This window comes from Poromitra crassiceps (assembly GCF_964638095.1).
Source record: "Poromitra crassiceps genome assembly, chromosome: 22".
In the NCBI taxonomy this organism is placed as follows: Eukaryota; Metazoa; Chordata; class Actinopteri; order Beryciformes; family Melamphaidae; genus Poromitra; species Poromitra crassiceps.
Genome location: NC_139647.1, coordinates 7,519,881 through 7,540,850, shown reverse-complemented (window position 1 = coordinate 7,540,850; position 20,970 = coordinate 7,519,881). Strand labels below are relative to the sequence as shown.

Here is a 20,970-nt window from a genome sequence, read left to right as displayed (position 1 = left end):
CGCGACATATCTTACAAGTAAAGCACCTTATATGGATGGTAGCACCACATTATAAGTTATAACTGTTGATATAGCCTATGTAGGCTATGTTGTTGTTTTTTCGCCCAGTTACTGTGTCCGAGCTTGTTCATTTTTGTTCATAATATATTGGAGAGAAAAAGAAGAGAAAAAAAACATAATTTCTGATTTGCAGGTATCTGACTCTGAGCCAGTACGTGCCAGGCAACTCAAACTTCTTCAGTAAAGGATGTAAAATTACCATCTATGTATATGTCTTTTTCTCTGTTTTTTTTTACGATTTTAGTAGAAGAGCCTGGTGACGCGAGGATACCATTTTTAGCAGTCCATCATCATCAGTCTTGGCGCTCTGACGCTCCATGACGCGCGCCGGCACTCCATACCATGTGCAATATAATTTTTCGGATGATGGCGAAGGCTGGAGGCACCCTCTCTGCCTGTGATTGGCCTAGCGAAAAAATACACGTCTGTGCAATAGCCTATGAGTAGGCCTAAATAAGTCAGGTACTGTATAGGGTTTGCAATTGTATCGTTCCATAATGAAATCTTTCATGCTTGTTGATTTAATGATTGTTTTGCACCTGCTGCTCACGTTATGAACAAATGCTTAGATGATAGCCTCAGCAACAACTAACTGCAGTCATGTATGAATGTTAGCTGTCCAGCAAACACACCACTAATATCTATAGGAATCATGCTTGGAAGTAGCTTACTTTTCACCCGCTGCATCGTGACATTGAATGAAAGTATTTAGGCTCGTTTGAGATACTTCTGGCTCGCCTGGAAAGAAGGTGGGAGCAGCCGAGTACAGTCAGCCAATCAGAGGCAGAGAGGGGCGGGTCATGCCTTCAGCTAGCCTTCGCCATCATGGGGAAAAAAAATATCGCATACCGTGTGCTCTCTTGGCGCTCGGAGCGGCTCGGACTGCTATTTCCGAACGCAGCCAGTGGAGCCACTACCTGTAAACATGACCCACGTGACAGCTGGCGCTGGTTGTCAAGGGCTTTGCAGCAGCAGGACGAATGACGAGTTGAGGAAGTTACTGGGAGCGAGGGACAGTTGTGCTATGTAGTCTCACATACGTTCAATGAAACACTGCACACAAGATAGGTAAGAGTCATATTTATTAAAGCGCATATTTCATCATATTAGAACTGGGAACGTGAGAAATAATGCAAGGGGGCGTGCGTGCTCATTCTAACGTTAGCTATAGCTGCTAGTTAGGCTACAAACAAACTTGGTAGGCCTATGCTAACGCGGATTAGCATGGTTGGCACACTGAGATAAATATGGTATGCATCGATCTATCTAGCAATATACACCTATCTGCTGCATAAAAAATGCTTTAATTGGCAAACGCGTTAATTGATGCAAGGAATGCTGTTTAGCAGATGCGTTAATGTCTGAAATTACGCATAGTTAGCCTTCTATGGTAACGTTATCTGCCATCCACCGATCGTGTTCTTAATCGCTAGCAGGCTAACAAGCTACTCACCAGCTAAACCTGTTCACAGATGCTACTGTTCCACAGGGACATTACATACGCTAGTAGTGTTATGACAAGTTGTCAAGATAACTGTTGGTCTGCAAGCTGCAAGTGTATTTGTGTATCTGTAGTTTATTCAATCATGGCCCAGCTAGGCCCAGCCGAGCCGGTGGGCTCGATTGCCCAACGACTGCCCATACAACACTAGCTAGCTTCCACCCAACACTGTTAGCCTTAGCTAAGCTAGCTGACCTGTCGGAAGGCTTCTCCAAGTTGGTCATAAAAACACACAACTCAGTGTCATGTAATTTACGCACAGCAAGCTTATTTGTTTGCACAGCGATATGCGAAAGTGCAAAAACCATGATGTTAACGAGTAAAATGAAGAATAGTAAGCCAGCTAACGCCAACTTTAGCTATCTATCACGTTAGGCTGACTGCATCTAACAGTAGTAGTTAATGTAAGCAAAAAAAGACATCAGTAGCTATTTAAATTTGGTTGAACAGTTAGGTTATAGTAGTTAAATCAGAACTTTGGCCAAAAATAACAAAATTACAAGTGAATATCTGCTCAGATCTTTACTTTCCCACTGCAGAGCCTAAGCTACCTTGCTTGGACAAGAGCTTAAGCTAACCAAGTATTAACATCATTATCTTCACAGATAGCTGACAGCTGTCACTCAAGTTATCAACAGGTAGCCCTTCGCCTTAAAAATACGTGGTCACCCAGGTATTGCAGGCCTGAAAGTCGGAGGTATTGAGACACATATCAGTTTGTACGTTGACAATGTAATAGTATATGTACATAACTCAGAACAATTGATCCCCCCTCTCCTAGAACTAATCACCTCCTTCGGTAAGCTATCCGGATACACAATTAACTGGACAAAGAGTGACTTTATGCCTTTCTCTGATGTCTTCACTCCCGGTTTCCTGGAAAATCTCCCATTCAAATTGGCAAAGGACCACCTCACCTACCTTGGGTTGACCATACCCAGAGATCCTAAACTAATATTTAAGTTGAATTTTGACGATTTTGTTGTAAGACTTTAATAATGTATAGAAAATTGGAAAATTCTGCCTTTGTGCATGATCGGTTTTTAAGTTACAACAGCCGCAAAATATGGTGGGGAAGCAATTCTCGGTGGGGATGCAGAACTTGGTATAATAGGTGCATGAAGGAGTTCTCTTGAAGTGACAGTAACAACAGAGTTAGAAAATGCTAACATTAGTCTACACTTTATTTACTGAAAATGTATGTGGTTGAATTATACTTGATTTTAATTTTGTGTGTTTTCTGCAGGCAGAGAAGAAGGCGGCAGCATTCATGGATATTGTGGACACTTTTAATCACTTAATTCCCAGTGATCAGTTGGACGACTCCCTGTTAATAGGTCAGAATTTGGAATGTGAAGCCAGTAATGAGTTTGGATCAGGCCTCCAGTTGGAAGATTCGCTGTTGAACATGCTGAGTGACAAAGATCCCATGTTTGGAGGATCTGCAACCTCTGTGTTTGATCTCTTGGACCAGGATGACCCCAACTTTCAGGTTGCTGGATCGACAAGTATGTGCAAAGAGAGAGAGGCTATGTCCAAAAACTGCTCTCGCACTGCATTATCCTTATAAATTCAACATTGTCGAGTATTTGTTTATTGTTTATTACGCACACAATATTCAGATTCTGACAACCCAACATTTTATTTTCCTGCAACTAGTTAGTCTATTAACTGTCACAACATTCAAACAGGCTATGTGTTATTTGAGAGTGTTAGAGATTGAGAATAGGAAATCCCACACACTGACTTCACTTAAAGGAACACTCTGCCCATTTTCAACCAGCTTTGTATCATTAGAACATCAGTAGTATATCAGAAAACTGTAAACTGTTTTGAAGTCTGTCATTTAATTTGACAGTTATTGAGTGTTAAAGTGTGGACCAGTGACATCACTGGTCCACACTAACTCAAATTAATAACTCATTAACTCAAATCAACTCTCAATGACTGTCAAACTAGATGAATGATGAATAGTTTGACAGTTATTGAGAGTTGATTTGAGTTAATGAGTTATTCATTTGAGTTAGTGTGGACCAGTGATGTCACTGGTCCACACTTTAACACTCAATAACTGTCAAATTAAATGACAGACTTCAAAACCGTTTTACAGTTTTCTGATATACTACTGATGTTCTAATGATACAAAGCTGGTTGAAAATGGGCGGAGTGTTCCTTTAAGACTTTTATTTAAATAGAGCTATTTGGCTCTATTTAAATAAAAGTCTTAAGTGAAGTCAGTGTGCGGGATTTTCTATTCTCAACTTACCTGATGCTCCTACACACCTGACGTACATGGTTTGTGCAGAGATCACCCCTCTTCTACGAGTGCTAGAGATTGAAATCACACCACTAGTTTTTAAAGGTGAATTCAGTTTTTTTTACACCCTGGACCTTATTTGCAGCTTTAAATATGATTTTTAAGTCACCCTGACAACTTCGATTTGATTAGCATCAGCAGAAACGATAATCAGTTTTGAACTGCGACCTGAAAACGGGGCATGTGAAATGCCTGTATTTATGTCTTGTAAATAGCTTATTTTCTGACACACAGCGGCTCATATGCTTATTATATCAGAGAGAGAATGAGATAAGAGCGATCTAATGTACCTCCATGCCGCTGTGTTTGCTGTCCGTCACATAGCAGCTCCCGCCATATTCCCAGCTGTTGCTTGTAATCCATATATGATGTTATTCCATACGGGCAGCCATTGAATTCAAATGAATCGTCCATAATCTTGAAATCAGATAGCCTAAATATCTGCTAGGCTAGGCAGGCTAAGCTACACAACAAACTGGATCCAAGCCAACTATGACCTGCCCCGGAAGTAGTTATTTTCTTCTTCTGTTTGGTAATACGGCGGAACAGAAGAAGAAGAAGTACATCCGGGGCAGGTCATAGTTGACTTGCATCCAGTTTGTTGTTGTGTAGTTAGCTTAGCCTTATCGGATTTCAAGATTATGGACGGGAATACGGCGGGAGCTACTGTATGTGACGGACAGCAAACCGAGGAGCCTGCCGGCGGCACGGAGGTACATTAGATCGCATATATTTTCCTCGATTTCAGGTCGCAGTTCAAAACTAATGATCGTTTCTGTTGATGCTAAACAAACCGAAGTTGTCAGGGTGAGTTATAAATCATATCTGGAAATAAGGGTGTGAAAACACTGAATTCTTCTTAAATTAAATTTTTTGTAATACTGAAAAAAGAGGTAGGACAGTAGTTGATCAGATTTGTGACAACACATACCTTGACTGATACTGTTTTAGATGATTGGATGATTTGCCCCCATTATACAATTAAACATGAAAATAAACTGCACGTATTTGTTTTTGTTGTTGCAGGTCTGGATGTCAGTTCAACATCCACTGGAGCCAGTGGTGCTGCTGGTGAGGTGACGGGTGCAGCGACTCCAAGAGTAAAGCGACCTGTCGGCAGACCGAGGAAAAAACCGCTCAATGTAGAACATGGTAAGCAGGTTATCATTCAGATTGTCCCTTCCACCATATGCACACCTGCCAACCTGCACACATTTTTCGTATCAGGCACGCATTTTGACATTTTTACGCTGGTACGATTTGTCACCTAAAACTATGCAAAAATGCGTTGACGCCTGTGAATTCGATGGTGCAAAATCCAAGCGTATCATGTGTTGTGAATTAGGCATGGGCAAGAGTACTCAGGTACTCGAGTACAAACTATTTTCTCAAGATTGGCAGGTCTGCATATGACATCTCTAGTTTGGAGGCAGGATGATGATGGTTGTTGTTGTTGTTGTTGTTTCCTCCTCCTTCTTTCTTCTCATGTTTCTTCTTCTTGATAAAACAGAGCAAGGCGGTGGACCTGCTAACATATCCACCAACATAAAGTCCATCGGAAGACCAGGAAGGAAAGCAGCCAATAGACAACTGAAGTCATTTCTGATTGAGAAAGGAGTTGGAGGCTCCCAGCTGAAGGAAGAATTATCCCAGGGCGGGCGTATTAATATTGGTGATCTTGACGTTGGATTGTGGCTCAATCCTGTTGTCGTATTGAGGCGGTTGACGGTCACAGTTGGAGGATTCCGGATTGAGCTGCTTCCAGGGCCCTGTTACACAGAGAACACAGAAACAGGCCAGTCGCTGTGCTTTGAAGACGCCGTTTTCTATGGTGGGGACAGTGAGTGTGCCACGTCGCAGGATGAGGCGGTCGGTGAGTGTGCCACCACGTCGCAGGATGAGGCGGTCAGTGAGTGTGCCATGTTGCAGGATGAGGCGGTCAGTGCACAGAACGCTGTGCCAGAGAACGCGGGAGACGCGGGCGGAGCCGAGGAGCGCTGTGCCGAAGATGCACCCCTTGGGCTGGGCCCGTATGTGAATCCGAATGATGTGCAGGCTGCCAACGGGACAGTCGTGGGGGGCGCCTCTTTGGCAGAGGCCAAACCTGACAATCTGAGTGTTTCTGGAAAGCACAAGCCTGTCGGTAAAGGAAAAGATGGCGTCAAACAGCCACAAAACATTCAGAACAACAAAACTACTTTAAGTACTAAGACCGATAATAAGGAAAAGCAAGAAATCCTGGCCAAAAAATTGCCTAAACAAGGACCGACTTCTGTCAAGAATAAGGACTTAGTTTCATGTAAACCGAGCAGCACCATTAAGGATGCTAAAGCATCCCAAAACATGGCTTCAAAACTCATCCAAACGATGAAGTCTCTAAAAGAAAAGAAAGGCATTACGTCTTTGAAAAGGCACGGAGAAAATGCCCAAACGGAGCATGGCGCTAAAGTGCAAAAGACCCAGGGCACAGGACCTAGTCCAGTGAAGCCTAAATCGCCAGTGAAGAAGACCCTGTCATCTGACAACAACCGCCTTGGAGAGCAACAGGGACCAACCAAAGCTACTCACCCACAACTTAGTCCCAAACCTGAGGGCGCTCAGTGGTCGTGGACTTCTTCGAAGACACCCGAAGGAGGGGAGGAGAAGCCCAAAGTCAAAAAGCCCGAAAAGATCCTTCAAAGACAGAAAAGTAAAAATGCAAGAAGCATCTCTGTGGAAGAGCCACAGCTGTTCATCCCAGATAACTGTGCCCCTGTGCTGAAGAAGGAAGCTGAAGCTGCCGAGGAGCAAGCTGCCAACACGGACACTGTGTGGGATGGGAGCAGCAGCTGTGGTCTGTGCAAGAAACCCCACAACAACACGTGAGTCACACCAAGCATCAATGGAGAGCCAATGAACGTCACTTCCTGCTTCAACACTGTACCAGAGATTTTCATCCGCCCATTTATTTTCCCATAGACATTTCGTAAAATGCTTATAAAAATAGTTTTACTTGTTCAAACCAAACGGTTCAGATATATTTAGAAACAGGAGAGACCGCATAACATTTCATGAACATTTCAAACGTTTAAAAAAAATGCGGGTTTTTTCTATGTAGTTTTTTAAAGTTTTGGTATGAGTGAAATGTTCTATGGTCTCTCCCGATTCTAAATATAGCTGAACCGTTTGGTTTGACCAAGTAAAAACTATTTTTATAAGCATTTTACGAAATGTCTATGGGAGAATAAATTGCGGAAGAAAATCTCTGGTACAGTGCTGAAGCAGGAAGTGACGTTCACTTTGCCTCTCTATGGAGAGGAGGAAATAAGTAACATTGTAATCGATTCAGATCGTTCACTATGAACTAGTACAGTTGCAATGACCTTATAATTGTCTTACATTTAACTTGACAGATCTCTAAAACTTTAAGACCCCCTAAAGTCATGTTTCAAGATGTACGGTATATGAAATACTCTACTTTGAATAATAATGTGTCTGATGGTTTTTCCCCACACAAAAATCTTAACTATCTTGTTCCCCTCCTTCTGCCTCATTTAAAAATCGAAAGCAACCAATCAGGGTTATCTAGAACCTAACTAGCCAATCACAGCATACAACATGGGCTTTCAAGTTCCAACACATTCTCACTCCCAACTCATGACAAAGAGACTCCAAGGGTTCCTGACCGATCTGCAGTATACTGTATGATGAGTTGGGAGTGAGAATGTGTTTGGGCTATTGGAGTGTCTCTGATGTCACAAATCAAGCTGGTTGAAAATGGCCTTTGCAATGAGCTCAGAGAAACTTTCCACTGTCAGCAGACAAGTGTGAAAACAGTCTTCTAGTGTCAAACTCTGCACAGTGAACTGAAGGAACATCCAACTGAAGGAACAAGAAGAAAAGCAGGTTTTTGACTTTCGGGGGTTTTTAAGTAACGTAATTTAAGTAATGATAGTTGGACATTAGGGGTGTCACGATACACTCAGTTCACGATACGATACGTATCACGATACTGGGTTCACGATAACGATACGATACGATACGATTTTAACAATATTTTTTTAAACTTGAATAATGACAATATATGACTGGAAAAGTAGTATTTTATTTGAAATGCACAAATACAAAACATGCTGTTGTGGGAAATTGTTATTACAATAACAACTAGAAAAAACATGAGATTGGAGATAAGGCTTATCTTGAAATAGAATGAGTTACACCGTCACTTAGATTTACTTTGAACTAAAAGGTTTCTCAGCAGTATAAATTCTCATTATGCATCTTCAGTTTTTCTTCAAACTCAAACAACAAGACTTTTCTTAGTCTATTTTTTATGCTTCAGTTTTTCCTGTCAAGTAAACAGTTTTGCCAGAAACTCAATTGAATGGTTTCTCTCCTGTATAACTTCTCATGTGTCTCTTCAGAGACTTGTTCAACTGAACTACTTTCCACACATTGAACTTCAACAAACAAAGACGTTTCTTAGTCTATTTTTGAAAAAAAAAAAATTTTTTTTTTTTGCGATATGAGATTTCATCTCAACGATACATATCGTGACGTTTTACTATCGCGAAATTTCGTGGGACGATATATTGTGACACCCCTATTGGACATTCACTCTGACTGAGTTATGATGACAGACATGACCAAGAGGAAATGTGTTAAATCACTGTGTCAGCACCAGCGGCACATTTCAGTTAATGAATGAGCCAGTATGTTTATACAATTCTAAAGGCTACATGGAGGACTAATAATAATAATAATAATTGATAGGACTGATCTAAGGAATGATGGTAGAAAATCCCTTATGCCTAACCCGGAAGAGGGTGTGACTTTGGTATTGACTGTTTTCACGAAATTGTGTTGCTAGGGAACAGTTTGAAACCTAGCTTATTTCCTGTCAGTTACTGTATTGGCAAACACTGCAACAGGAAGTAAGCTGGGGGCCATTTAAAATGTTAATGTTTTCAAGTTAAAACTGTCTAAAGCAGCAAGCATGAATTTGAATAGATTTTTGTTTCCGAGCTGTTTGGTTTGATCCGACGGTGCACGCTGGCACGGAAAAGTGCCCTTTGACAGTCACACCTTTAACGATCACACGGCTTTGTCTAGGTTCATGGTTGGCTGCGGTCGCTGTGACGACTGGTTCCACGGGGACTGCGTCGGTCTGGACCTGACCAAAGTCGGTGAAATGGAGGAGGAGGACCAGATGTACGTGTGCCTGAAGTGCTGTGCTGAGGAAAGCACCAAGGTGGAGCCGGATGTGCCGAGTGCAGCCGAGCCAGAAGGGCAAGCCCAGCCTGAGGTACCGGATAACAAGCTCCCTCCCAAGCCCATGCAGGGACCCCCGCAGACTCTCGCCTCAGGGGGGGTCAAGTCCGAGCCCAAGCAGGGACCCCCGCAGACTCTCGCCTCAGGGGGGGTCAAGTCCGAGCCCAAGCAGGGACCCCCGCAGACTCTCGCCTCAGGGGGGGTCAAGTCCGAGCCCAGGCAGGGACCCTCGCAGCCTCTCGCCTCAGGGGGGGTGAAGTCCGAGCCCAGGCAGGGACCCCCGCAGACTCTCGCCTCAGGGGGGGTGAAGTCCGAGCCCAGGCAGGGACCCCCGCAGACTCTTGCCTCAGGGGGGGTCAAGTCCGAGCCCAGGAAGGGACCCCCGCAGACTCTCGCCTCAGGGGGGGTCAAGTCCGAGCCCAGGCAGGGACCCTCGCAGACTCTCGCCTCAGGGGGGGTCAAGTCCGAGCCCAGGCAGGGACCCTCGCAGCCTCTCGCCTCAGGGGGGGTCAAGTCCGAGCCCAGGCAGGGACCCTCGCAGCCTCTCGCCTCAGGGGGGGTCAAGTCCGAGCCCAGGCAGGGACCCCAGCAGCCTCTCGCCTCAGGGGGGGTGAAGTCCGAGCCCAGGCAGGGACCCCCGCAGACTCTGGCCTCAGGGGGGGTTAAGTCCGAGCCCAGGAAGGGACCCCCGCAGACTCCCGCCTCAGGGGGGGTCAAGTCTGCCGGAAAGGTAAGGGATATCACCATGCTCATGGCTTTGAAGATGATAGAGAAGAGTCTTGTTAATGCATTTAAGACATGTAAATCTCTCATGTACACAGGTTGCTTTGTCATTTGTCCCTCCAGCTAATTCGTCCTCTGATATTAATCATAGCCAGTGTTCCCACTACATAAGGGTTTGTTCTCCTTTTTGCTTTACCTTCATTGCCTGTACAGAAGGCCTGCACAAGGGTGTCTGGTTACTCCGGTGTACTGCTCTCACTAAAACTCACATCATGTTTTGTAAATAACTCAACTTGGATACATTCTTTTACTTGTTGGCAAGTCATTAATTTGGATGTTTCCTTCATTTTGATGATATGAGACCGCTATATTGATCGATTCATGTGCTTAATATATTCTTTGCTTCATTCCTAAAATAGGACCCTGATAGAAGGCAGTCGACGGAAGTCAAATACGCAGTGCAAAAAACAGGTATTTTGTCAGTTGGGTTTGGTTCACCGCTCAATATCGGGATAGTTTCAGCAAAGTCATATCAGTCGTCACGTTGCCATTTTCTTCCGTAGTGGAAACCCAAAATAAAACTTGATGAACCGCCCTCAATTTCAGTTTGCCCTGAGTCCATCTGGCCACCTACTATGTTTACACAGCAGTGTTTTCAGCTGGCCTCAATGAAAGTGTGATGAAGCTAAAAACCTGGTAGCCTTGCGCCCTCTAGTGTGTAAAAGAGAGAGGGGCGGGGAAACCATTCTGAATGGTTGGTTCTCTGCTGCTGAAATTTCAATAATAAAAAATTACACCATTTTGCGATTGAAAAAAAATAATACTATGAATTAATATTACTATTAATTAATTACTATTACTAATTATTATTATTATTCTTTTAATATTAATGCATGATGCATATAATAATGCATGATGCATATGGTAAAAAAAAAAGTCAATCGCAAAATGGTGTAATTTTGTCTTGTATTTTGTAATCCTTTGGGTCAGGGTTTTTCCCACCTGCTCAGTAGATCCTGTCGTTCTGTCCTCAGGAGTTCAGCTGAAACGGGAGACAAAACCTAAGCGTTCATCTTCAGCTGTAAAGAAACCAGTGTCTGTGGACGAGATCAGGAGGAGTGTGCGGGATTCGTTGAAGGAGATCCTTCTGCAGCGGTAAGCATTCCGCTTCCGATTCCGAGTCACAGTGCTCAAATGAGGTCTGTTATATCCTGACATTTACAGATCCTTTCCAAAAACTTAGAATATCATGGAGAAGTTGGTTTTTAATTCCTTTCAAGAAGTTAATTCCTTTCAAAAAGTAAAACTTTCATAGATTATAGATTCATTATTTGTTTCATTTTTCATAATTTTGGCCTACAGCTCCAGAAAACCCCCAAAACAGTATTTCAAGGAATTAGAATAGTGTGAAGAAAATCAGCAGTTACTTCTCAGTTATGACTGACTCCAGCCTCAGTCCACTCACTCTGAATCTCCGCCAAATTTTTTGAATCGTCTTTGCTTGACAATCCGCTGAAGCCCACGATTATCCATGTTATTTCCATGATATTCAAATTTTTTGGAAAGGATCTGTATATGGCATTCAGAGCTATTGGTGTTAGAGAGTGCCTAAGTAACTTCCCAGTTTGGCATGGGGCCTAAGAGATTTCTTTCCTCATTCATTTTCCCATAATATGTTTATTTTTTAAATCCCTATAAAAAAAAAATGCAATTAATCTATACGTATCTTTTATATCTTTTACGAGATACCACAGAACATTTTGTCCAAGTAAAACTCTTTTTATGAGTATTTTAAGAAACATCAATGCGAAAATGAATGGAGAATGAAATCTTTCAAGTCCCTGACACACCGAAAACACTTGAAAGGACTAGCGGCAACTAGAGCAAATACTAGAGTGACAAGACGCCCAGACATGGCCCCGATGAATCGCCTTGGTGTGTCACGGGCTTTAGGCCCCATGCCGAACTGGGAAAACGTCAAAAATAATTCCATGGCATGTCAAACAAGTCTCACTTCTCAAATTTAGGTTGAAGGAATCAGACTTGAAGGTCCCACTGGAGAAAGCCTCTGATGTGGCCAGGAAGACGGAGAGAGAGCTGTTCCACATGTATAAAGACACTGACAACAAATACAAAAACAAATACAGAAGCTTAATGTTCAACCTCAAAGATACTAAAAATAATGTAAGTACATTGTTCAATGTTTGCATTTTAAATCAGATTTGATTAGAACAAAGTTAAACTTCATTCTGTGCCTTTCCATTTCAATATTGTAGGTCCTATTTAAGAGAGTTCTCAAAGGGGAAATTTCTCCTAGTAATTTAATTCGAATGAGTCCTGAAGAACTGGCCTCTAAGGAATTGGCTGCCTGGCGACAAAGGGAGAATCGACATGTAAGTAAAATGCTCTAGTCTTGCGTTTCTTTCAAATGTGAATTTTATTATCAAATGAGCTGAATTTGATACCCGATTGCTCAAAATCATTACTGCTATGTAACTAAAGCACAGTATTGACTATTATTGAAGCTGTTACCCATTTTATGCTGCAAAAATTGAGAGTGGATTTATAGTAATGGAAAACGTTCAGTAATTTCCAAAAATGCAATAAACTTCTAATTTGACAGACAATTGAAATGATTGAAAAAGAGCAGAGAGAGGTAGAGAGGCGACCCATCACTAAGATTACCCATAAAGGAGAAATTGAAATCGAGAGCCAAGAACCAGCGAAAGCAACTCAGCCCATTGAGGTGAAGGTAAGAGACAGTTGGAAATGTTATTCTCTATCATGTTTACACTTTAATTTGGTGTATCATTGAAAAAGTTTTGTTTGTTTGTCTTCAGCTTGAACCTGCTCCCAAAGTGACAGAAGTCTCAGCAGAACTTCTGCCCCTGGAGACGATAGAAGCGAGCCCCAAGACCAATAAAGATACTACGGGCCAGCACAAGTCTCACTTATTTGACCTCCACTGCAAGATCTGCACAGGTAAACCTTTACATGGTCAAGATCTGCATAGGTAAACCTTCACATGGTCAAAACCCCTTCATCTTAAACATTAAAGGCGAATTGATTTTTTTTTTCAGCTTTAAATAGGATTTTTAAGTCACCCTGATGAGTCCGGTTTGATTCCCATGCACTGAATGATCATTTGTTTTGAACTGCGACCTGAAAACGGGACATGTGAAATGCTTGTATTTACGTCCTGTAAATAGCTGGTTTTCTGACACACAGTGGCGCATATCATTATAGAGACAATAAGAAAATGAACAATCTAACGGTGTTCACCCTTGCACTGCTGTCCATCACATTGTCCCAACCCCAATTTTTTGTACTGAGTGATACGCTTTCTAAAATGCTCATATCAGAAGTGTTCTCTGTTTGTGTTCACAATAGTGATGTCAGTTAGATTTGGTTAGGTCAGAGCTATGGAATATTAAAACATCCATCTTTGCTCCCTACATCTGCCTTTCTTACCCCAGGTGTGCATAAACTACAGGTTAAGATTTTTATTTTTTATACAAAAATGTGAAATAATTATTGGTTCTCGTATCATCAGCCAGGAGAAGCAGATATTTATCGGTTACAGTATCATCGTATCGGCTGAAAAAAATCCATATCGTGCATCCCTAATTCTTAACTGTCTCACAATGTATTGTTACATCCCTGTGTAACATTATTATTATGACCCCCCCTTCCCCCCCAGGTCGTATGGCGCCCCCTGTGGAAGAAGCATCAACCAAGGTGGTGAAAGTTGCCACTACTGTAGTAAGGAGGCAGTCAACCACCAAAACGGAAGAGACTAAGTGCACAACCCCGCCTGTGAAGGACGACGACCTGCACCTCACCGTTTTAGAAGAGAGCTTCCGTAAGGCTAAATCCTCCAGCTCTGAAGGAAGGTATGTACGCAGGCAGACATCTGTGGCGCTGTGTGTGGATGATCTGCTGTCTCCATGCTTCATTGTGTCCATGACATGAACTTCTCTCAGGTCGGAGTATAGAGGAAGAGAGGAGGAGGCTGCGTTCCTCTCCAACCTGCAGTCACTGTGGAGAGGATTCCTTAATATGCAGGCTGTGGCAAAGCTTGTGACTAAAGCATTTCCCGTCTCTGGCATTCTGGACAACTTGACTGAGGTAAAGTGCTGATGTGACATATATTGAAGAGTTTGAAAGGCTGTTGAATGCAAAGTCCGACACATTCAGTCCTCATGCTTTGATGTGTATCACAGGATCTTCCAGACAGCATCCAGGTTGGTGGTAGGATTAGTCCACAGATAGTGTGGGATTACTTGGAGAAGATCCGTGCAACCGGGACAAAAGTGAGTACGGTAACCATATACTGCTATTAGCTTATAACGTTTGTTCTTAAATGGAATATCCAACCTCACATGTCACTTATTTGATTGCATGTGGTTAAATCAGTCCTTATGACCAAGAACAATTCAAGCTTGAATCCAGACAATTTCAAGTGTAATTTGTAATGTCAAGACACTTCTTGGAGCTACTCCATTGATAATGAATTTAAAGGAGATATATTCAAAGTTAGAATGTTTACTCTTGCATCTAAATTAGCTTTATTGCAGCCACTACTACGACTGTAAGTGCCACTAGCACATCTCAGTGAGAAAATGTCTCAATATCACTGCACAAAATGGTGTCTGTGGGTCATTTTTATTTTTTATTTTTTTATACAAGTTCTGAAGTTGAATGATGCTGAAAATGATCTAAAGTGTTGTCAATTTGTTTCAACATGTCTCAAATACTCCTAATCTAATACAATATTCACTAGTTCAGATCCTGCACAGGCACAGAGGTCTTCATGGTCAGAACTGCAGCCAAGTAGAGCCTATAATCCTCATGTTACATTGCACAGTGATATGTGAGAAACAGCCCATTAAAAGTGACAATGAAAAGCCATTATGTGCAGTACTGCAGTTTCAATCTGAAACGACCATATATCGGCACACGAATACAATCACCAAACTTGTTTTTACTGAATGTAAAAAGGCGTTTCAGTTCTCAGCCCTATATCCTACTTTCTCTCTCTCAACACAGCACATTTACTTGAATTGACTAAAAAGGAACGGTTAGAAATCAAAGTTTTACCACAGGGGTCAAGAAATGTGATCAAAACACGGCCCAGTGGACTGACTTCTTCATTTCATTTCTCTCCCTGGCTCTCGATCCTGCCAAGCTTTAAACAAATCTTCAGGTACGCGCTAGTGGTTGCGGATGCCTCGCCCCCGATGCGCCCGGCTCACTAGAGTGACCATGAATTGGACCTTAGTATCTTGCTCATTGTTTTGACAGGGATTCAACCTGAGAATGGTAGTATGTAAACTGGGGCTGAATTTCTCCTTTAACTTGTACGTCCTTTTTGATGTTTTCTTACAGGAGGTGTGCCTGATTCGTTTCTCCCCTGAGACGGAGGAAGATGAGATCTCCTACACCCTGCTGTATGCCTACTTCAGCAGTCGGAAGCGTTTCGGGGTGGTTTCCAACAACCTGAAACGAGTCAAAGACATGTATGTCATCCCCCTGGGTGCCACTGAGAAGGTTCCACACCAGCTTGTTCCTTTCGATGGTCCAGGTAGGATGACCACTAAAGATGAATTGGCTCTTGGTTAAGTGCATGCATACGTTTCTGGTGTTTCAGACTCTTAACTTGACCTTGTGATTTGACAGGCTTGGAAAACAACCGTTCCAACCTCCTCCTTGGATTGATCATCCGCCAGAGACCTAAACGAGATTTTCTCCCGGTGGACGTGAATGAAAGTGCGAAGATTATTCCCGAGAGCACGCCCCTCACCGTTTCCACCAATGATGCCCGCTTCGCAGAGGAAGATAAAGCTTACCTCTCCTCCCTGACTGCTCCGCGTAAAAAAGAGACGGACAAACCGCTCAGCATTACCGAAGACGTTGACGAGCCAATTACGGAATCCTTGGAAGAAGAATTTGCATCGGAAGAGGGCAATGACCAGGAATCCCAAACACTGCGCTTTCTCCCAGGTGTGTTAGTCGGCTGGGGTGGAGAGTTACCACCCCTGCCAGATTTTAGCGACAAGCCTGTACTGCCAGCTGATGACCCTCAGAAGACCAAGCCGGCTCCAAAAGAAGATCCGTCAACCCCTGGAATCTCCAGCAAAAGTCCCACAGCTAGAGTCATGTCGCGAGACCGCTTTGTCATCAAGAAGAAAGAGCCGAAACCTGTGAAAGCTGAACCGCAGCTATCCAGCCCCACTGCTGCATCCGTGGCGGACAACTCGTCAGGAAATGACCCTCAGAAGACCAAGCCGGCTCCAAAAGAAGATCTGTCAACCCCTGGAATCTCCAGCAAAAGTCCCACAGCTACAGTCATGTCGCGAGACCGCTTTGTCATCAAGAAGAAAGAGCCGAAAGCTGAACCGCAGCTATCCAGCCCGACTGCTGCATCCGTGGCGGACAACTCGTCAGGAAAGGAAGTTGCAGCGGTGACCCATTGCACGTCACTCTCTCTGAAAGATAAGCCTCCAGATGTATCAACTGAAGCGTTCTTGGCAAGCTTGTCAATAGCTGCTAGTGGGAATGAAGCTAGCAGCGCCGTCCCAGCAAACAAAGGAGATGTTAGCCTTTTGTCTGATACGGAAAAAGCAAAACCTGAAGGGAATCCCTTGTTGGAATCAAAATCCCAGTCGGCCTCAGATCATACAAACAGCCCCAAACCCCCTTTGAGCGGGATATTGAAAAAGTGTTCTGCATATTCCACTGCGAGTGAAGATAAGAAGACAGAAGTGGCAGAGAAGGGCGAAGCCGGCCACCCGGCTCCTTTGGATCCGCAACCTGTTCCCGTGTTGAGCGGCACCAGAAACGAGCACGTTCCACCGTTTCACCACAGGTACTCTCACCTCTCTCAGGCAGAGCACAGACCCGGGGAAGACGTTCAAAGTCACCGTAGCTCACCCTATGGTGAAAGAGAAGACCCTGCAGGAAAAACTACCGCTCCACCCGGAGAAGACCCTGTCGTGTCCCCGACTGTCCCTATGGTATCTCCCAGTGTATACCTTCCTTCAGTTCAAGTACCAGAAGCAGCGCGCTATGCGCCCGCGCTCATCGAATCCTCCGAGTTCCAACGCGACTCTGTAATGGTCCCAACATACAGCGATGCTAACCCACTGCAGCAGCAGCAGCAGCAGCAGCCGCCTCAGGTACCCGGTAGCTACGATTACATTTCTGCCCCCCCTGCTGACACGTTTTCAACCCCGCAGACAGAGGATCCCAATCACGCTACACCGTGGGCTCAGGACAGCGGCGCGGCACCGCACGCCATCCCCGGACTCGACTCGTACCCCGACAGCACCTCGGAACCGTCGGACCGACCCGAGTCCTCGGCCGAAGACTACCAGCGTGCGGACGACGGATACAGCGACCCCTGGGAGAGGCCGCGACACACGGACGACAGAGAGCACCTGAGCGGCCACAGCAGGAAGAGGAGGCACCACGAGCGCGAGCGGGGGAGGAAGCACGAGCGCAGCCACGAAGATAAGCACAGAGAGAGGAGCAGGCAACACGCACACTCAGCCGAGCACCACGGAGAGAGGCGGAGAGACCGGCAGCACGGAGAGCGACACAGACACAGGCACAGACGGGACTCTGATTATGAGAACGGACGGAGAAGTTCAAAAGACAGTTACTCATGACTTTTTTGTACGAACCAGTCTGCAGCTGTTATTGTGCCATTTTCTTCCTGAATGTTCATTTTGTTATTTACGTGACAGCGAAAACTTGAGAAATCAGTGGGATTACCAAGAGAACCTTCTATCTGCTCTTTTTCAAACCAGTAAGAATTTGGTTTGAAGTTCACATTTTTTAACCTTTGACTCTTATTGTATATAGATCTCTGCGTGTTGCATATTGAGGGGCTGCACTGACCACAAATGCTGTGTTTGTGTTAAGAAACAGCGAATGTTTTCAATTTCATAAAAACACAGCACAAATGTGAACTAGATGCTGAACTTTTGATTTTGTTTTAGTTGAGCTCAATGATTTGGCATGAATAACACACGGCTGCAAACAGTTTAACCGAGGAAAGAAATCTCAACAGCAGCTTCTGTTCTGTTTTTCCACCCCCAATTTTATTTTATTTTTAAAATCGTTCAAAATATTTTATAAACTTAATTTCTATTGAACATGTTTATGTACAGTTCGTAATAAAGCTAATCTTTTTCTATTGTTGATTATAATGACTTTTGATGTTCCTTTGGAAAAGTATTAGGTCGTACCCAGAGTCTTATTTTGGCAGGTAAATAGACTCTGGGACAGCCGTACCTTTTTTGAGGCTTCCTGTACAGCGCGGATCTCCCCCCCCGGTACTTCCACTTCTGCGCAGAGGTGTCTTTTAAAAACATACATTGTGTCGCTTTCATTTTAAATGCCAAACGTCAACATTCTTATATATTCACTATCGTTCACTATATATATATATTATATATATATATATATATATATATTCACTAGTGTTCGGGACCGGAACTCTTATATTCGCCGGTACAACAACAGAGCGGCGCGAAGGCGGAAGTCCCGGGAGGAAGATCCGCACTGTACAGGAATCCTCAAAAAAGATGCGGCTGTCCGAAATAGACTCTGGGTTCCCAGATTGGGAGGTCTGAAACGAACGGTTAAGAATATAACTGCTTTATAAATACTACACAAAACATGATAGACTAATCTGTAGTAGGACATATAATACACACATTTGAGTCTTATCAAAACGGAACCAATATCAAGTGATTGATTGTTACAAGGGATATTTTTTAACTATCATTCCTGTGGGTGAGAGACAGACAGAGAAAACAAATGAGTTGGCCCAAGATCATGTGTAAAAAGGTCTACCTGTCTGGTTTAACCTTTACAGCGGGCTCTTCACCAAACCCTCTGTTTTCTCTCTCTCACTCTGTCGATGTCTCTCACCCACAGGAAAGCCAGGCAACAAATGTTTTACGTTCAGCTGTAAATCAACATTAATCTGCTGTGTGTGTGTGTGGGGGGGGGGCCAGAAAGTCTCTGAAAACCTTTAATGGTTAAAGATGATGTTTTATTGATTCTTTTTAACATGCAGATAAGTGATTTTCCTTTTTTATTTGAGACCCCCCCCCCCCCCACATTTCATTCTTTATTGACAGACGTATAAGAAAGACAGGTGTGGGAGAGAGAGAACATACAGTATGCAACAAATGAGCACAGGCTGGATTTGAACCCGGGTCACTGTGAAGGACAGCTTACATGGTACACACTCAACCCAGTGATCCACTGGGGAGCCTCTTCTCACCTTCATTTTAAAGTAACTAGGGTTTCAGCATCATCGTGATGCTAGTTGCACCTGTGCTGGATAACGCTAATGTCACATGAGTTAGCGAACACTTTCTAGCTGACGAGTTTGGACAGGCTCTGCTCTATACATCGATATAGGTTGAGTAGCCTACACTGACCATGTTCGTTTTCAGAGAGCTCGGAACACAATGGCTGCCATTCATGCTTCAGTGTCAAGCTCCTACAAAATAAACATGAGAAAATGTTACAAAACTAAAGGGCTTCTCCCTCCTACTTTCTGCTACTTGGGTAAGAGTTATATAGTGTAAACAAGTATAGATTTGGAGGGTAGCTATTTACAGTTTGGACTGCACAAGTCTACTTAGACAAGGACAGATCTTACAGTTCTAAAGAACTATGAAAGTAGGGCTACACACAGCTCCTGACAGAACAAAGAGTCAGCAGAGCAGCCATCATCAGTGGCAATGACTTCAAGGGGTGGCATCCCCAAACCCATATAACAGTGCAGCAACAGGAAGTTGGTGAAATATAATGTTTGGGGCTATCATTAAAACTGAATTAGCTACAGAATTTAAATGTCTGTCATGTGGTCACATCATTCCTTTCCTCAGTGTGTAATTGAACAAAGAGTCCTCATTATACACTCCCAACTATGTTGACTCTTTGCTGTGTTCTGTCAGGTAGGAACTGTGTAGGCCTACTTAGTTCTTCAGAACTTGAAGATGTGTTATCTTGGTGGACCTGTGCAGTCTAAACTGTAAATAGCTACTTCCAGCTCTACACTTTTGTACACTAACATCTTACCCAAGTAAAGTAGGAGGGAGAAGCCCTTTAGTTTTTTGTAACATTTTCGCATGTTTATTTTGTAGGCGCTTATAGGTGAGAGCTGTCTTTTATTTAATCCATCCTTTTCTTAGGTAAGTTTAAGGTTGGGGATTAGTTTGTTGTTGGGGCCATGCTGTGCTCTGAAACTAAACCTGCGACTTGTGAAGGTTTGGGTGATCATCCTTGGGAGTGGGAAGAGTGGGGGCACTTTCGAGCCGGTTCCTAACATAATTGGGGGCTCGTCCGCTTTTCTCGTTCGTCAGCACGTCGTCTGAGAATATATATATATATATTTTATATGTTTGTCTGGTGGGCAGTCTTTGTGCAGGTGGTAAATGGTGTGCATGGAGCTGAGGAAGCTCATGGTGGTAAAGCTGGTGGAGATGTTTGTTGGAGGAGGAGCCGGTCAGAGGGGACCAGTAAGACTCAGGAGGGGCGTGACAAGGCAGGGCCGTCAGTAGCACCGTTTCTCCTTTTTCTGTGTAGACTATGCTACCCTACAAGAGTCCCGTCTCCGTACATAGACTTGCCTGTGACTCTGACTCCCAAGCCGTCTAAATCAGTGATACAGACGTATTTACAAGTGTCACAGAAACATTTCAAAGCCACATATTGAGAAGAAGGGTTCATCGCTTCTCGTCGTCTGGGTTAGAAAGCTCGACGCTGCTCATAAATGCCTCTTTTCATCTGAAGTCTGTGCTGGTGATATTTTTTCCAGGTTAGAGCTCCCAGCCGTCAGAGCGCTCAACAGCGCCACTCTGGCCGAAAGCTCGGTAAAAAAATATCACCAGCACAGACTTCAGATGAAAAGAGGCATTAATGAGCAGCGACGAGCTTTCTAAACCCGACGTCGAGAAGCTATGAACCCTTCTCAATATGTGGCTTTGAAATGTTTCTGTGACACTTGTAAATACGTCTATCGCTGATTTAGACGGCTTGGGAGTCAGAGTGACAGGCAAGTCTATGTACGGAGACTCTTGTAGGGTAGCAGTCT

At 43.7% G+C, this 20,970-nt stretch overlaps 2 protein-coding genes across 3 annotated transcripts; both read left to right on the top strand.

Moving 5' to 3' along the window:
• Positions 1 to 1,013: 1,013 nt before the first annotated feature.
• LOC310796132 (uncharacterized protein) lies at positions 1,014 to 5,779 on the top strand (the record flags this gene model as incomplete). Its single annotated transcript, XM_083658279.1, has 5 exons — positions 1,014 to 1,128; positions 2,808 to 3,069; positions 4,905 to 5,030; positions 5,389 to 5,718; positions 5,775 to 5,779. Exons 2-5 carry the CDS (start codon positions 2,832 to 2,834, stop codon positions 5,777 to 5,779), a joined length of 699 nt encoding a protein of 232 aa, XP_083514405.1. The 5' UTR covers positions 1,014 to 1,128; positions 2,808 to 2,831.
• Positions 5,717 to 18,031, top strand: phf3 (PHD finger protein 3). Of its 2 annotated transcripts, none has more exons than XM_083657991.1 (13): positions 5,717 to 6,739; positions 8,970 to 9,858; positions 10,271 to 10,322; positions 10,886 to 11,006; positions 11,879 to 12,035; positions 12,128 to 12,244; positions 12,475 to 12,597; positions 12,692 to 12,833; positions 13,552 to 13,744; positions 13,835 to 13,979; positions 14,075 to 14,164; positions 15,240 to 15,435; positions 15,531 to 18,031. In XM_083657991.1, the coding sequence occupies exons 1-13, from the start codon at positions 5,799 to 5,801 to the stop codon at positions 17,519 to 17,521; spliced, it is 5,157 nt and encodes a 1,718-aa protein (XP_083514117.1). In that variant the 5' UTR covers positions 5,717 to 5,798; the 3' UTR covers positions 17,522 to 18,031. The 2 variants fall into 2 exon arrangements, with proteins under 2 accessions (XP_083514117.1, XP_083514116.1); XM_083657990.1 differs by having other exon boundaries at positions 12,475 to 12,603.
• The last annotated feature ends 2,939 nt before the right edge of the window (positions 18,032 to 20,970 follow it).

What these genes read in the sequence shown, in the direction of transcription:
- phf3 (XM_083657990.1), top strand. Translation starts at nt 5,799, where the DNA reads ATGTTGCAGGATGAGGCGGTCAGTGCACAGAACGCTGTGCCAGAGAAC. An exon ending in CCACTGCAAGATCTGCACAG is followed by an intron (nt 12,834 to 13,551) that starts GTAAACCTTTAC and finishes CTTCCCCCCCAG; the next exon opens with GTCGTATGGCGCCCCCTGTG. An exon ending in TTCTGGACAACTTGACTGAG is followed by an intron (nt 13,980 to 14,074) that starts GTAAAGTGCTGA and finishes TGTGTATCACAG; the next exon opens with GATCTTCCAGACAGCATCCA.